The sequence below is a fragment of the Phyllostomus discolor genome, chromosome 7 (genome assembly GCF_004126475.2).
Source record: "Phyllostomus discolor isolate MPI-MPIP mPhyDis1 chromosome 7, mPhyDis1.pri.v3, whole genome shotgun sequence".
Taxonomy (NCBI): Eukaryota; Metazoa; Chordata; class Mammalia; order Chiroptera; family Phyllostomidae; genus Phyllostomus; species Phyllostomus discolor.
The window spans coordinates 9,886,860-9,904,798 of NC_040909.2; the positions used below are offsets into that span (position 1 = coordinate 9,886,860).

At 52.6% G+C, this 17,939-nt stretch overlaps 1 protein-coding gene across 1 annotated transcript; it reads right to left on the bottom strand.

Moving 5' to 3' along the window:
* Positions 1 to 3,448: 3,448 nt before the first annotated feature.
* EIF1B (eukaryotic translation initiation factor 1B) lies at positions 3,449 to 7,805 on the bottom strand. The gene is made up of 4 exons (XM_028518305.2): positions 5,473 to 7,805; positions 4,351 to 4,514; positions 3,851 to 3,952; positions 3,449 to 3,613 (listed from the first exon to the last, which is right to left on the bottom strand). Exons 1-4 carry the CDS (start codon positions 5,501 to 5,503, stop codon positions 3,569 to 3,571), a joined length of 342 nt encoding a protein of 113 aa, XP_028374106.1. The 5' UTR covers positions 5,504 to 7,805; the 3' UTR covers positions 3,449 to 3,568.
* Between the last annotated feature and the right edge of the window lie 10,134 nt (positions 7,806 to 17,939).

The following is a 17,939-nucleotide window of genomic DNA, read 5'->3' on the forward strand; positions in this document are numbered from 1 at the left end:
TTTCAGTTTTAAACTTGGGTCTCCTTTGGGCGTTGAGTAATGGATAGTGCCGTCTCCGTGTAACTGCTTTTTGCTTGAGAAGTCTGTGGGTGCTCACGCTGGAGATGCAGGCACTGCTCACTGCAGGGCAGATTGCACCCTTAGAATTTGGGAGACACAGCTACAGACCACGGCAGATCTGCTGCTCCTCCTGCTACACCCGAAACCGGACCGAGGTGCTAACAGGTGAGGCGCCCGGCCCACACGGCCTACGCTGGCGCCTGCACCTGAAGCTGAGTGTGAATTGCCAGGTAACTCCTCCATGCCGGTCAGAGCGCCCCCACGGGCCACCTGCCCCCTGGCACAACAACAACACCTGGTCAGTCCAGCATTCCCCCCTCTCCCAGCACCAGTCCCACTCTGAACGGTGTTCCAGGAGGGAAGAAACACAGCCATTCCTCCAATTCATGACTTTTCTTTTTTTTCCCCCAAGCTTCCGGTTACCCAGGTAAACAGGGAGTGAAGTGTCAGCCTAGCCCTGTGGAAGGAGCTGTGGATGCTGAGGGCCCCTGACGTGGTTTTGCTCCTGTGGAAGCCAATCACCTGGTCCCAGACAAGTACAGTGTCGCCTGGCCTGTCAAGTGAGGGCAGCTGACGGCCACCACCCTGGGCAATGAGGATGCCCTCGGTTTTAGTGCAGCCGAGCCACACCCTCCTCATTCCTCCCCCCTGTGGAATCCTGGCTTGGGAAGGCGACCCCCTCAGGCCCAACAGAACAGGTCTGTGTGGCCGGCCCGATGAGGCCCATTTTCCCTGAGCTGTGAGGACCCCTTCCTCCAGCCGAGCCTGACTGCCGACGGCTGCTGGCACGCAGGGGTGTTACCCTTCTGTATTCCTTGAGCTACTTTGTGACCGGCTTTCCTGATCGGGACTAGAAGTGTTCCTTCCACTCGATCCCGAGAACAGCTGCCCCCCCCCCAGCCAGTTCCTGAGTGGGTAGAGTGGGCTGCTTCCCCAGGGGGCCGGGATCGGTGGGCACAGGACATCCTTGCTAGTTGCACGTTTTACTAGGTTGCGCCTCAAACGTCAGTTTCCTAATGTCTTTGCCAAGACTCCTGCCGCGTCTAGCAGCTCAGGGGCGAATCTCGTGCTTACTTGGTGTTCGTCACTTTGCCCCCTGAAAGCACAGCTTACTGAAGTGCTGGTGGAGATCTTCGGGCCCAGGAGGCACGGGGAGATGCCCGATTTGGGCAGGTATTTCTGCTGCACCGGTCAAGTCTGTTCCCCCTCCTGTCACACACGCTGCCCAGTCCCCTTGCCCCTGCAGCCGGCGGCATCAGCAGCTAGCCCCGCCCCCACCACGCTCTTCGGTGGCTCCGAGGCTCCCGAGGCTCCCGGGCAGGTTCCCCACGGAAGAGCGCTGCTCCACCTTCATCCTCTGACTCGTTTGGGTAAAACTGCAGAAGTCTGTATTCTTGCCTTTTATTTTTATTGGGTTGCTCGAAGGCGAGAAAGGAAAGGGTACCTAACCTGTCCTTGCTCTAAGATCGGGACTCGCCTCCAGGCTAAGGAGAGGGCTTCCTCACAAAACCCGTCAGCTCAAGGCTTTGGAGCCCACCCACCGGGAGGGGCCTGACACGCGGCAGGATGACCAAGAGCTCGCCTGTGGGGGCCAAGGTGAGGCCTCCCTGCCCAACGCCAGCCTCTCCGTTCGGTGCTCATCCCAACAAGACAACACGGTGGATGAAGAGACACTTTAATCGCAGGTTCATGGAAGTTTCGCTGGATCATTTCCAGACTGCTTCCGCAGCACCTCTCAGCTGCAAGTGCAGCCATCACAAAATGTTACAGCGAGGATTTCCCAGTGAGCTGGAAGCTTCTCCCCAACCTCTGTCTTTTTGGTCAAGGTATGCTAGTGTTTTTCAGAAATGAGCTTACCAAACTCAAGCTATTTTGGTGTACTCATGTAATAGACCCGCCTCTCTGGACTGGGGGTGGGCTGGGGTGGAAGGTAATGAAATCTACTCCTGAAGTGTCTTCAGGAGGGAAATCTGGGGGCGGGGCTGACTTCTCTTTCCAAAAGCAGACTCCTCAAAATAGGGGCCGGGGGGCCAGCTGGTGCAGACGCAGCGACCGCAGTGACAGACTTCTCCATCATCGTCACTCCGCTGCGTTAAGCTACAAAGTGTGCCCTTGCGGGTGCATCCCTTTGTCTTGCCCAGCGGTCTTAGTAACGTAACTTGTATAACGGAGCAAATGATGGCTGCTCAATGAAAAGCAGAAGTTTGAAACGCAAGATGAGCTGCAGAAATCTCATGATCAAGAACAGCAAAATCGTATCGTTTCTCCCGCCGCCCCCGCCCTCCATGCGCTATCGCCCAGGGCTTCCACTTCCTCTGGTGGCACACACCCACCAACACTGTCGGGCAGGGAGAGAACACAGCTTCTCTGGCCAGAAGCCCCCGGCTGGCATCCCAACTGTCACTTTCTAGCGCTCAGGGGACGCTAACCCGAGCCCCTGTGGTTTCCAGCTGTGAGGCAGTGTCACTATCGCCCCGCCCCGCCCCCCCCCCCCCCCCCCCCCCCCCCCCGCCACTTGCAGGGAGGTGCCTAAGACTCATTTACATTACAAGCCTACTACCTTATCCAGCACTTAGGAATATGTACCGTGTCAACACCGCAACTTAACCACTAAAAACACAGGATCCTGTGTGCTAATACTTAAGTTTTACTTTGCATTATTTTATTAAAGGTTTAAAACTATATTCTTTCAGATTTTTTGCCCTGGTTTATACTTGTTTCTATATATTTTCTTAACTCATCAGAGGATGTTTATTTATTTTAGAGAGGAAGGGGGTGGAGAGAGAAACATCGATCAGTTGCCTCCCGCATGCACCCCGACCGGGAATCATGCACCCTGACTGGGGACCATGCACCCTGACAGGGGATCGAAGCTGCAGCCTCTTGGTGGATAGGACGATGCTCCCACCGACTGAGCCACTGGCCAGGGCTCTATCCTTAAGTCAGTAAACGCAGAACACGCGCTACACAAAACAATGTCACGTTCTAACCGTGGGTTCGACCAGAGCGAAGCCAATTAGAAAGGGCGCTCACAGGAGGAGAACGCCCACCGTGAAAGAGAGAACACACGCGCGGCTCACCGGCTTAGACCTGAGAGCCTAACTGATCACAGTAGAATTCATAGACTTTTTTATTGTTAAGCTGCAACACACATGGTTTAATACAACAAAAATTTCATCAAGTGAAAAGTAATGAACTGAACAATAAACAAATAAACACCCCGAACAAAGTATTTTCCATTGGAAACATGTTAAGATGAGCACGGGGCTCCGCTACCATCTCACGGCGGGCTCCTCATGTGTTGCCGGCCTGCGCGCCCCATGCTCTCCGTCGTCATGCGGAGGGGGAGAGGGAGGGGGGTGGGGGTGGGAGTGGGAGTGGGAGCAGGAGCGGGAGCGGTTAAATAAAGGAAAAGTCCATTTTCTGCAGAGCATCATTTCACAAGGCAGCCAGACTGGATTTAGCAAATAAAATTACTCAAGAAATCCTCCACGTGTTTAGGGTCATCTTAGAATCCATGGACCTTAAGCTGTTCCTCCTTGACAATGCCAACCTGCAAAACAAAACCTACTTCAGCACCGTCGCTTTGAGGGGGGCATAAATTCACCCTAGAAAACATGCAGCGGCCATTAAAAAGAACCACTGTTAAAAGCTTATTGCAACACACTTTCTGTTACTAACGATTCAACACGATTCAACACGTGCCCGAAGACGCCCCTGTAGACACAGGGGCGGTCGGGTCATTCTAATGACAAAGCAGTTTCACGGCCTGCGTCCGGCGGCCACTCACCTCCAGCAGAAACTGGCAGATGTTTTTCCTTTGGTCGCCTTGAAGCTGAATGACCTCCCCGTACTCCGGATGCTCAATCACAGTGCCATTACAGGCAAATTTCTGGAGAAGCACATCAACGTTCAACATAAATAACCGAGCCCAGCACAATGACATTTAACTCTCACCCTAAGACTAGCATCAACTACTCAGCAGGCTTGATCACGTTTGAGTAACAAGTTTGTCTCCTGCCGGCCCCAGGAACCAGCAGGTCACGTAAAGGCAACGACTATACTTGGAACATCGAGAACTAAATTATTTCACATGTGGCTGAAGGCCATGTGAGTCTTATTTTAAGAGGGGAGACCAGACATAAATATCTGACTGTTAACTGAGAGGATGAACACAGCTTTCTCGGATCCAATCCTTTTCACCCCCCACTGGCACCGTATGACCCATGACCCAGTTCAGAGGTGTGCATCGGGAACTCTATTTTCATCTCTCCTTTCCGACACCTGTACCTTTTTGAAAGCTTTCACAAGTTTCTTTTTGTCATAATCATCTGCAATGCCCTGAACAGTAGTCAGCGTCTTCCTGCCGTTCCGTTGCTGGATTCTTATATGAATGTAATCCTCAGTCCCTGCCGGGAGTAAGTCGTCACCCTTAGTTGCATCAGCAAAGGGGTCTGCAAAAGGATACAAAATAAAAAAAATCGAAAGCAGAAAATATTTTTTTTAGTAAGTCATTTCCAGATCCACGGTACACTACAGCCTAGGCAGTCCGCAAAGAAGTTTCCAGTGCCTCTGCTTTTTTTGCGCGTGGGGATGGGGGCAGTGATGGGGTTGGGGCATAAGTAAAACCCCCAAGGTCCTCTCACAAAAAGAGAACAATTTAAACAGGCAGGTCTACCGACACTTGGACAGAAAATCGTTATACACAGACAATGTGACCGTTAACACAGCCCCCTAATAAAACGCAATTTTAAAACCTTAATTTTGTAGCCGCTATAAAAACGTGCGTCATCTTGATCACATTGTGCTAACAACAGAAACATTCAAACACCCCAATCATTTCGCTGTAAAAGCTGCCGTGCAAAAAGTAACGACGACAAAAAGAAAAGGCACACATATATACACGTGCGTGCATATATATGCATCAAGAGATGTAATTTTACAAATTACACCGCAAGTTGAGAAACCGGACCCTGTGGCGGTTCGGAGAGGTCTGCACCCGCATCTTTCACTCCGTGCCCCCCCGACACCTGCTCGCAACCGGCGGCGACCACCAACGGACGCCGATCGCCAGCCAGCCCCGCGGCCGCCGTCGCCCCGGCGAGCAGCGGGGTCGCCGCCGAGATGTCAAGGGACAGCGGCCAGGCGGCGGCCGGGGCTCCGGGCGCAGGGGCCGGGGTCAGCCGGCCGTCCTCGGGGAGGGGGTCGCCAGGGGGCCAGTCGCCATTTTCTGGGCGCCGAGACAAAGCCCCACTCGGGGTACGGGGAGGGCAGCGGGGTGGGGATGGGGGGGGGGGCTCCTCCGAGCGGTGGTCAGGGCTGTGCGGCGGCGAGGGCGGGCGCGGAGGGTCCGGCGGCCGGCCGAGAGGCGCGCGGGGGAAGGAGGGGACGGCGGCGGCGGCCAGATCTTACCGAAAGATTGGAGGTTCTGGATAGTGGACATGCGATACTAGTGTGAGGCCGGTGAGGGGATAAAATTCCTGCGGGGCCCGCCCGGATCGCCGTGTCAAGAGGCTGTAGTGGCGAGAGAAGGGAAATAAGAAAACGCTTCGCCCCGGGACTGGGATGCGGCTGCAGCGGCGGCGGCGGCGGCGGCGGCGGCGGCGGAAGCCAGGAGGAGGCGGAGGCAGAGGCAGAGGCGGCGGAGACGGATGCGAGGACGCGAAAGAAGAGGCGGCGCTGCGGCTTCTCCGACAAAATGGCCGTGGAGACTGTGTTGCTGCGCCCCCAGCCCCGCCCCGCCCCGCCCACGTGCGCGCCCCGCGCCGGGAACTGTGGGACTTGTAGTTTTCCAGAGGCCACCGCTCTCGCAAAGCCTGCGGCGGGTGGGCTTGCGGGACCGCAATTCCCAGCAGGGAGCTCGCGGTCCGGCGCTGGCCCGCTGGACCCGCACGGTCCAGCCCGGGTGCAAATCCATCCCACCAAAACCTGCAGGCATGGGGCTGTCTCCTCCGCGCTCGCGGGCTCTCCCGTTTTGTCACCGTAGAGCTGTGGCGCCGACGGGTGGGTTCTGGGGGATCATCTCCATCAGTCACTCTAGAGGTCGAGGTAGTGGAAGTAAAATCGGGGTGCCCCCTAGCCCTCGGCTTGCGACTCGATGGCTGCCCCTCAGCACCTCTGCGTCGAAATCCTAGCCTCCCCTCCCCTGCGTTGCAGGAGCCCCGTTAGTCCCCACCCGAGGTTCGAGGCGGGACCCTTCCCCGCAGGGTTGGGCCGCCTTCCAGTTCCCCAGCGCGGTGGTTTTCAAACAACAGCGTGCACCTCCTGGAAGGCTTGATAAAACAGATGAATAGACCCAGAGTGTCTGTTTTCAGAGGTCTGGGGTGTGACCTGAGAATTTGCAAATCTAGCAAGCTCCCAGGTGATGCTGATGGTGCTGGTCTGGGACCCCGCTTCGGCACCACCACTCACCTTCACCAGGGGCCTGGCATCCAGTGGGGACCAGGGATGTGTCAACCGAACATACCAGAAAACCAGCCTGTCAGCTTGAACACAGAACCTTGAACACGATAAGTGCCTTATAGAAACTGAAGGTGAGCTCGGGAAAAGGTTAATCGATGTAGACTCAGGTACCAGAAAAACACACCTGAACCTCTGGGAGTGGGCTCACCCTGGTGGACCCCTGCTCAGCATATGCTTTAAGTGCATGAAAGAAAACATCAAGGGTTACAAAGGAAACCTATTATACCGAAATGAAAAATAATACATGGATAACATAGTATTGTTTCTTTGCTACTGCACTAATTAGCAAGATCTAGCAACAGGTCTAATAACTACTAGAACTTCAAAAGGTGATAAAAAGATCCTTTGAGAGGTCTGAAACATCAGAAACGTGAAGATACCTGTGCCTTACTGGGGCAAAGGGGCAGGTCCTTCTAATACCACTGGGCTGTTGCCAGCATTCCTAAAGGAGGAAATGCCATACTTTGCTTAGAAGTTAGTGAAAATTTAGGTTGAACCATTTCTCCTATCCAGGTTTAGGAATTCTGTCCTACCTCCCTCCTCCCCTCCACAACTCATCAGTGGACCAAGGATCTGCAGACCCTAGGTGAAGAATATCTGGATTTAATAGACCCCCCCCCCCCCTTTCTTAGACCTGGTGTTTACACCAGAAACCCCCAGGAGCTCAGAAATCTTCAGTGTCCAGTTACGACAACAGGTCAGACACCGTTGTGAGTATGATCTTGAAAGCTCTCCTGGCCCCCTGGCCCCCAAGCACCTGCAGGGTATCTGGTCTGCACTGAGACCCTCCAAGGAGAGAGTCCGCACTGACCTTCCCAAGACTTAAATTCTCAGTTCCACCTGTTTCTTTTTACTTTTTTAAAACGGGGCTACTAGAATATTTAAGGTGACAGGTGGCCTGCATGCCATTTCTGTCAAATAGCACAGGTTTCAAATGAAAAGATTAGCCCTATAGGTAAAGTTATAAGAGGGATAAATGAAAGTATTGAAAACCTAGCATTTTTAGTTCTACAAGGTACCAGGCTAGTTTAAGGTGATGATGCTCTCTGCCTTAATTTCAGAAGGGAGTTTCGCTTACTGGCCAAGGACAGTAGCGTTGACAAAAGGAATGAGGAAAGATGAAAAAAAAAAAAGAAAGTAGAATCATCAAAAAATAAAAGCCCCAGAGCTAGAGAGAGACCCCCGAAATGGCTCTTACTGTCCTAATGGTTAAGAGAAAGAGGAGTCAGCTAGCAAGTCCATACGTCTGCAGGCTGAGCGCATGCCAGGCGTGTGGGAGGCATGGCTTGGCCTGGCCCCGAGCCACAGGAGGTATTTTCCTTGGGCCTCATAAAGGGGACACTGTGATGTATTGGGCAGCCTCCCAGCAGTGTGCCTCGCCTGAGGACAAGGGTGGGCTTTATGCGGCTGTTTCCTGTACTACTGCTGACGAGGGCCTGCTCTCAGGTTAGGACCCCAGGCCCCCCTCCACACACAGGTCGCCCGTTGTGGCGGGCGGGTGATAATGTGCCGTGCGGATTTCCTGCTTCACCGAGCATCGCTCCCGGACCAACGGCCCCAGCTGCGGCACTGGGAATTCGGCATCGCGGAGGCCACGCTTCCCACCGGCTACGCTCGGCCAACGAATGAGCGAGGATCCCAAGGCAGGCCTGCTCTCGGGAGATGTGGGACCCTCAGATGGGCCGCTTTCCTCCAGGCCCCTCCACTGGCCTGGCTGGACTGTCTCAAACTGGTGCTGAAGCCTAAGGATCTTACTGCACCCTTCTTCCCTTTCTCCTTCACAGGTCCCCTTCTCCGGCTCCTTCCTTCCTCGTTTCCCCACTGGGCTTTTCCCCAATAAATGCCTTGTGTGTCTGCTTCCATCTGATGGAGTGGTGTACCTAACTCCATACTGGTTGGCGAGGACACAATAGGTAGAAGGACACTTCTGGTTCAAATAAGTGGTTATTACCACAAGGCTTTTCCTCCAAACCGTAAAGTCTCCTGGAGAGCTGTGCTAGACCCTGTGAGGCTAAGAGAACTTCCACATAGCCTGTAGCAGGGCTAACGACCTTCAACAGAGAAGCAGTCCAGGCAGCCTGGTCTGCTGGGCGTGCACCCTGCAGTAAGCCCTTTGTAGCTTGTGCATCTGATGGTAAGAAAATGATAACCCACTGACGGGCAGAAACAATCTTTGCCTCGTGCTCGGAGCAGGCATCCAGATTTACTCTCCGCGGGGAAGGCTCCCCGCCCACCCACCCCTCTTTCTTCCCAAACACAACCCCCCTGGGAAGGGGCTCCAGGGTCTTCTCACCGCCTCAGTGAGATTGGAAATCACATCTCCCGACTGGCCAGCCAATGAGACGAGATACAAAGAGAAACCACAAAGAATGAGAGTCTTAGTCACACACTGAGCGGTATAACTAGTACTTCCCACGTCTCATCTTTGAATGAAGGTTATATAACTGACAGTTTCAAGTTGCATTTCCTGGCTGCAACCATGTTCCCCAAAGATTTAACAATTTGCACAGAATGGATATAACTCAGTTGCTACTATCTACCTAAAACAGTGATGACTGAATCAGTTTCTGCAGGAGGGGTCAGAAGACCTGAGAAGGAGAAAGGCCTGTTTCCTAGTCTCACGTGCTTTATGCTCTGTTAGTGCAGTTCGGGGAGAGTAAGGAGGAGGGGCGATAGGCTTTGCGCGTGTAAGCACTTAATTGGAGATAGTGGTGGTGTTGATGCACATGCTAATGACGCTAGGCACATTGTGCGTGAAGTATTTACAGAGTAGGACATTGAACAGAAACGAAAACTGTACATGGATGAAAAAGTGCATATCTATTATTTTTATTTTCTGGGTGCTTATAAGCCTTAAAGGAGAGTGAAAGCAAGCCAATATGGCATCACAAAGCAAGTATGGAAATGAGACAATTTCGAGGATCTGGGGAGTTGATGACGTGGCTGAGTTAACCCCGGAAATCTAGGGAAGCTCCCTTGTGGCCATAGCTCTCAAGTGGGGACCGTGATTAGGAGAGAGTGTGGCTACGTGGCCATGACCCTCAACTTCTAGTCTCAAGGAAGGTTCTAGAGGCAGAGTTGCACTCCTGTTTCTGTCCTCTCACCCTGCCCTCTGGTTGTCAAGAACTGTGAGGGGTCTGAGATGTCACCCTCCTTGCAAACTGACGCATCGGCCTGCCGACGTTTGATGGGTGCTGATAGAAGGCGTGAGCCTCCAGGGGTAGGGACAAAAGACTTTATTACCCATGGCAAAAGCATGAGCCACAGCCCCATGTTCACGCTGGTTTCTCTGGCCCTGGAGTCCCAAGGGGCCACACAGGCGGGCCGAGGTGGATGCCTACCCATGCAGAGGGCTGCATTCCAGGACAGGAGCCCTGTGCTCGGGGGATCTGTCCCTTGTATCATGAGCGGTAATGAGCTTGTCTGGGGGAAGATGTGCACCTCACCCCTCAAGACTGCTCCCTGCAAACACAACCCTGAAAAAATGGATGAAGTAGAAAGCCGTCTCTTAGACTCTTGGCCAAACCCGTAAGGACATGCAGGTGCCCTCAGGGGCCATGGTGGATTCTCCCAACAACCGATCAATCCCCTTCTGCAGTCTGGGATGCTACTTATGCTCTTGAGACACAAGATCGGCCATGTTTACCGGTGGACGAGGCTCCCGTATGGTGACAGGTCATGCCCATAGGTGTGTCTCACTTTCTATTCTTTTTTATTCGTGTTTCTCACACCTGTTCTGTGGGAGTGGTGGCTGACGGTCGAGTGTGTGCTCTGACCATGCCAGGACCCAAGGGGACATTTATGGTGCAGTGCTTAAGTCTAGGCCGAAGAGATAAATACCAAAAAGCAGAGACCACCCATGTGCCCACTGAGCGATGAATGAATGAACATTTGGTGTGCCCCTGCAATGGAATGTGACTTAGCTATGAAATGAGCCATGTTACATGCTATAACATGGCTGCACTTTGAAAACATGCTAAGTGAAAGAAGCCAGTCACAAAAGGCCACGTGTATGATTCCACTTATTTGAACTGCCCAGAACTGGCCCATCTATGGAGACGGAAAGTAAATCAGTGGTCGCCTGGGGCTGGGGGTGTGTTTGAGGGGAAATGTGTAATTCCAGCTAATGAGTGTCTCTTTGGGGGGTGATGAGAATATCCTGAAATTAATTATGGGGGTGGCCACACAGGTCTATAAATACATGAAGAGACAATGAATTCTACACTTCAAATGGGTGAATTGTAGGGTCTGAATTATATCTCAATAAAACGTACAAAAAGAAAGTATGCAAAAAAAGTGGAAACGAGTTTCTTACTGTCTGTGGATATAGTAAAATATTAACAAGTCCAGGCAGTATTATATCAAAAAGCACAACACATTAACCCAGAAGTGCCAGGATAATCCATATATGGATGTTGTAACTGTAGCGAAGATTCAGAATTTCATATACAAGGATTGAAATTCGGGGGTTGCCGTGTTGCAGGAACAGAGAGAAGTGGTCACCGGCCAGGGGCTGAGGAGCTCTCCACACCCCGAGCCCTGCACGCGTCAAAACAACAGGCCTTTACGACATAGACACAACCGAGACCACTCCTGGGAGTTGCCTTGCAGGTGGTAAGGTCGGAGAGTCCTTGGGACACTCGGGAGGGGAGCGGAGGCTTGGCGATACTCGAGTATAGAAGATGGGGACCCAGCACCTCTGGGAGGGAGGAGTCCAGCCCCCTTGACCGTGAGGGGAAAGAAAGGTAGGAATCAACAGTCGTGAGTCAGTGAACTTCAAAAGAGCTCTTTGAAAAGGGGTGCTGATTATAGACGTTTGGGAAGCCACGTGGTATTACCTCATTGAGGCCTTGACTTCCATTTGCAGAAACGATACCCTACCGCATGGTGAGGAGACTGATCCGCCCCGGTCCCCGATGCGTCGGCATTGAAAGGACGTCAGCTCTCTGGTCATCTCAATAAGGTGGGGAAGACTGATTTTCATAGATTCTGTTCTCTGAGGATAACACCCCTCCCCCTCCCCCTTTCTCCCAGGGGTCGGGGCAGGGTCAAGGACCACAGCGTGGGGCTTCAAGCTGCGTGTTAGTTTATCTCATTCAATTCCTGGGAGTGGGGTGACGCAGGAGATTGTTGCTTCTTATTTCAAGGATAGACCAGTGACCTTTCCGAGTCTCAGATTTTTATGCTGATATTTTCAGTGTAATTATAGCTCCCCTGAAGTCTTTTCTTAGCTCACTTTAATATGAAAGCCACTTAATCGATTCTATCAGTCTTTGAACTGAGTCACCAGCTACGCTGAATATAAAAACGTGTTCAGCATGCGCACATCACAGTCTGCCCCTCATGGTGCGTGATCCCGGGCCAGCCCTGCCTGCCCTCGTGTCTTGGGGCTGCTCTTGGGGCTGCTCGAAGCTCTGGCGACAGCCACCTCGATGGGCCGCCCTCTGGCACCGCGTCTTCCTGAAACCTCACTTAACTTGACATCGTCCTCTTCACGTTTTGTCAGTTTCTTAGGCCGCAGGGTCTACATTTTCCCGACTTGAAATTTAACCTTACTTTACAGTACGCATTGTCTGTATTTAATGGATTTACAAGGTTGGTAAAACAGCCTCACCCAGGATTTCTTTTCTCTTTTCTTTTCTTTTCTTTTCTTTTCTTTTCTTTTCTTTTCTTTTCTCTTTTCTTTTCTCTTTTCTCTTTTCTTTTCTTTCTCTTCCCTTCCCTTTTCTTCCCTTCCCTTTCTTTTCTTCTCTTTTCTTTTCTTTTCTTTTCTTTTGGACAGAGTTGTATCACATCTACGCAAACAACAAAGAAAGATGCACGTGGTGGAACCACAGCATCTTGCACTGACTGTGCGCCGTGTGCGGGATCAGAGCCGAGTGCTCTCCACGCGCTGCTGCTGCCACCACCACCACCCTGAGCCCACCTCCTCTTCGGTTCCGGACCTCGAGCCTCAGGTGGGCAGCCCGCCCAGCGCTCCTCGCCGCCCTTCCTGGGCTGTTCCTTTTCTCTTTCCACAGTGATGATTTTCTCTCCTCTCACACCTGAGTGCCTTCCCCTGCGCTCATTTGCAGCCGACGGCCTTGCTCACACTCAATGAGAACAGTGAAGAAATCAGGGGGAACAGACCTCATCCGGACACCAAATCCCAGGTCCCCTGCCGTCTGTACATCTGCTGTTGACCTCCTTGGTAAAACGGATGAATTATCCCCGATTTCCTTTTCTGCTTTCTCAAGGGCGTTGCTAGGATCTGCTTCTCCCCCTTGCATTTATTCTCTCTCTCTTCAGTCTTAGTTCCAAAAGGATGCAAATATTCTCTAGAATCGTCCATCTTAAAAAGACAAAAAGGAAAGCGTGCCTTGGTTTTATACCCTTTTCTCACCAGGACCCACTCCTCTGCTCTTCTGAAGAGTTGTCTGTCACTCTGTCCACTTGCTGGTGACCCTCTGCTCCCCCGCCCTCCAAACAGGCGCCCATGCCCACTGCCATGCTGGGGCCATTCACGCCCAGGCTCCCTGGGCCCCTGCATTGCCAACCCAGTGCCCCTGCACCATTTCTATCCTGCTCCGCCCTCCCCACAGCGTTGCACGAAGTGAACTGCTCCTTTCTCCTCTGGGTTCCCGTGACATCACTCTCTCTTGGCCTTGTTCCATGTCACTGATCACGCTTTTTCCAACTCTTTTGCTGGCTCCCTGTCTACTCAAACGGTGCCAACTTGATCTTTCAAGTAGGAGGGAAATCAGGGGACGGTGGTGTCTTGGAAGCCAAGCGAAGGAAGTGCGCCCCCCAGAGGCTGGGCCAGGCATGGACAGTTCTGCCCAGTGGCTTGGCATCTTCAGCCTTGCATTCAGTGGCATCGTGGTGTCCAAGGGAGAGGACAGAGCTGAAGTAGAGCAGGTAGCTGTGTTCAGACATTCATGGGGTCAGGGAGGGCCTCAGACCATTTCTATGGGCTTGTACTGGTTGCAATAAACTGTCAGCAAAAAGGGAATGCATTAGAATTTCCCGTGGAGCTAAAAAAAAAAATAAAGATAGGAAGTTATTCTACATCAAAAGCATCTATGAGAAATGAGTAGGACAAGGAGAGGGTGAGAAAACAGACTTAAAAAATATTTTCAATTACAGTTGACATACAATATTATATTAGTGTTTCAGGTGTACAACATAGTGATAAAGCATGAAGTAAAAGAGAATCTATTCTTTACTTCAGCTCACCCTAATTTCCTTTGAGTATTAGGCCTCTTTATTAATACAATGGTCCTTAATCAAAACAGGAGAATTTGCAGAGCTGTCAGTAATGGGCATGAGTTTGAAGGGCAATGCCGTTGCTCGTGGAGAATAATTCCAAAGCTAAAAATAAAGGACCTCAGGCAACATAACAGATAATATCCTTGATAGCATTTTTCATGCTAACTGCAGAAAGGGATTTCACGTGGCTTTTTATTTGAATAGATGACAAAGAGTAAAGACCTTCGCCCCCTTAGAAACAGTTGTGTATGTGTCAGAACTACCCAATCGCAAACACCAAGTATGGCTTTTCAAAGTAAACACATTATCTTTTGTGTAATTGCCGTAATTAGCTTGCCGGAACATCACTGACCATTAGCAGAGAGACCAGATGGGATGAGATTGGTCTCCACGCATGAGCTGGGACGCTGTAAAAACACCGATCGTGAGCCGTAAACGCAGTCACCCGGCTGCGTGGCGGGGACACGGAGTTACAAGCAGTGCCGGAAATGGACAGCCGGTCCACCAGTGACCCGGTTTGGTTATTCGGAATGATCCCTTTAGATGTCTTCCGGAGTAGCTCATTAAAAGGTGCAGAGATTGCAAAATCAGTTCAAACAAAAATTTGAGCAAACGTCAGAGCAAAAAAGAGTACTAGCATTTCCCATATAGATTCCATTATTTTGACTAATGCTGCTGCCACTGACCCCGAGCCCTGGTGAGAAACCCAGGGTGCCTTCACCCTCTTCCTCCCTCCTCCCCGCTCTTCCTGCTGGTCCCAGTCCACTTCCAATCCGTGAGCTCCTGCCTTCAGTCTCACTATTACCTTGGGCCTTAATTAGGCAGGGAAGTGGTTAGGGAACAAGATGGTGTGGACTGTTCGGATTTTGGAAGGGGAACCGGGTGGGGGGGGGGATGTTCTTAAAAAGCACCCAGGGTATTCTGATTCTCCCTCCCTTCCACATGGTGAGGCGCACCAAGGTATAATACGGATTCTCAAGATCGAAGCGGATCCAAGGATTTTCACAGCAGGAGCAGACTTTTCCAAACCTCAAAGGACTCATTCGGGCAAAGTAAGAGAACAAAAAGGTGCTCCAATGGAGACCTGAAGTGACGTGGCAGACAGCAGGACGAGCCAGAGACGTGCATTTGAGATACTCAGTACAAATCTCAGACTGCCACCTCCAGCCTATCCCGGGCAGCACGACTGCCCAGTTCGGGCCGGACCCTTCTGTGCTTGGGAGGCCAGCGTCATCAGTCGGGTGCCTCGTCTCCCTCCCTAGACCGCAGGCGTCCGGAGGGCAGGGCTGTGCCTTTTTCCTTCCAGCTACCTGTCTAGTGCCAGTTACCACGCCCGGCCAAGGGCCGACGTGAAGCCCGTGTGGCTGAATCCGGTGAGCGACGGTGTGTTTCAGATCTGCAGGTCTCTGTCAAGATGTTCCAGAAGCACCTTAAACTCAACCTGACCAAACACTGATTTTTTTAAATCTAGATCCTTCCCAACCTCGTGCTTCCATTCCCATGTTGGTCGGCGGCACCGAGGCACGTGGTCAGAGCCCAACATCCCCAGGCTTCGCCCTGCTTGACCGCCCAGTGGCCACTCACTCTTCTTCCTCCTTTAACTTCCTCGCTTCCCCAGATGCTATTCTCTCCTTCTGCCTCTCCTTTGGCCAAGGGCACAGCTTCCAGTCCCGTCCCCGTCCCAGCAACCCTCAGCCCTCTGACTCCAGCCGATCGCTACAGACGCAGATCCGCCTGCGCCCTTCACCTCTCCTGTGGGCCAGTGTCTCAAAATAGAACGTACCAGAAAGCAAGTTGTGGTTCTTCACCATCCCCCAGCTCAGGGACGAGGGCCAATGCTTTCTCTCCCACTCCAGCCAGAGATCTGACAGCGTCCTTCCCACCTCAGTGTTTTCTGCTACCTGTATCCAGCCAGTTCCAAATCCTGTTCTTTGCCTCCTAAATGTGTCCCGGATTCATCAAAACTCTCCTTCCTTGCTGCTCTAACCTAAGCTGTCTTGATTCCTTCCTGGGCTCGGTAGGAAATGTCCTCATTAGGAGGCGCCGTCTGTCCGCACCATCTCTCCACCCTGCTGCAGTGTATTCCTTACATTAAAATATCAAAGTGATTTAAAAAAAAACCCCTAATGAATCTGCTCAGGTCACGTTCTTCCTGAACTTGGCGGTGTCTTACCATTAATCGCGGATTAAAGACCAAAGGCGCCATATTGATCCAGCCGCGCACCTGGGCGATGTCTGTGCTAGACGGGAGGGCGCTGGGGCCCGCGCCAAATGCTCCGTATACAAGTGACGCGTGCAGCTGGGTAGGAAGTGATACCTTGACAGTGAGTGCCAGCACTCTGCAAGGCCGACCACTGTCTCTGGGTAGGCTTGGGGGCCAGAAGGTGGGACACCTGGGCCGAGTTTTCAGTGAGGCCGAGACATTAGCGCCCCCTACTGACTGGAGGAGAACTTTTGAGAAACAGGAATGTCTAAGCATTCAGCTATTTCAGCTATTAGGTGATAGGCTACCTGTACCGCAGGTCCTCCCTGTCATCACTCTTTGAAGGGAAAGTGGGGAAGGGCTTGGATTTCCTGTCTGGCTGATGGGGTACAAAACAGAGGCTGCAACAAGAAACAAAGGCCAGAAACCTTCAATCTCCATAAGCACAATTTCACAGGCTTTGAAGAAAGGCTGTTTAAGCTTAACCGGACATAGAATTAGGGGTGAGAACCTGTGTAGATTTGAACTCAGATTTTGAGCAGCACGAAGCCTACTCCCACCTCCAATGACCTGGGTCACGCTGGGATTCTCCTGGGCTGGGGAGGGGCCCGGGGCCCTCAGAGAGGAGGTCCCATTGGAGTTGAGCCTTGCTCAAGGGCGGGTAGGGATTTTCAGTGCCACAGGGAGGCATTCCAGCAGACTGAATACCACGCGGGAAGACGCAGGGCTGAGCAAGGCCCTAGCTCTAACAGTTTGCAACCCACAGAGGGTAAACGCAGCCCTGCCTGGAGCGATGGACCTGGAATTCCTATACGGCTACAGCCCGGCTCGGCAGCGCCGTGAACACACTCTCCCACCACGTTTCGGTCTGTTTGGCAAAAGGCAAGACGTTGCTTTTCCCACGCAATCGCAGACAGAGCGGAGGCCAGGAGAACAGAACCCTTAATGCTCCAAATCAAGAAGGGGTGACTTACTCCTTGGTCATCAGACACCTCAGCAGTCGATGGGCACCAAGCTGACATCGGGCCGAGTGACACCCGCGCTGCAGTACCCGAGACAGCCTGCCGGCATCTCAGCAGCCCTGGGTCACCAAGGAGAGCTGCTTCCAGGCGAGGAAATTCAGACAGTAACTGTCATGTAAAGACGAAGGAGAACCTCGGCTCTGTGAGACGGATACCAACCCATTCGTGAGCAAGGCAGCTCCCCAGACACCCCAGTCACAACTGGGCGGAAATGCTCTTCCATGGACTCTGTTCTGGGCGGTGCATCCGCCACGCAGGGGCCACGCTGACCAGGGCGAAGAAGACTTGTCCGGCCTCCCGTTTGGAAGGCTGGCCTTTCTCAAGTGTCTTTTCCTGACTTCCCATTGGGTTTGCCACGCCATGAATGGCATAGTAGGAGAGAGTACATCGGGAAGGACGGGCTTGGAGGTGCAAATTATTGTCATTACCGGGAAACAGGGAAGGGCACGGGGCGGGCGGATCGCAGGGCGATGGAAACACTTCCCACCACGGCGCCTGCCAGGAGCCCTTTCATTTCCAATTAAGTAATCACCACACTGCCCAGTGAGTGAGGACGGCAATTACAGGCTTTCCCGTGCTGTCCCCTCGCCACCTAACACCCCGTGCTTGTGGCACCGCGCGCGTGGCTCTGGGCCAGCACGGCTCCTTGTCCTTGGGTATACGGAGGGGACCCTCGAGGCCATCAGGCTCTTAGTGCCGTCTTCCCAAACCTCCCTGAGCAAGTCCGAGGCTGAGAACTCGGCACGCCTGGTGAGGCCGCGTGGGAAGTGCCGAGGGCAGACTCCCCGACTTGCTCTGACTACAGCAGAGCACAGACGCTCCTGGACCCACAGCAGGTCTTCAGAGCTGGCAGATGCATGGGGTGTTCGGTACGGTTTTCCTGTGCCCTTTTCCTGCACAGCTGGACTCCCCAGATGTTCTCAGGGTCTGGGATTGTAAACTGA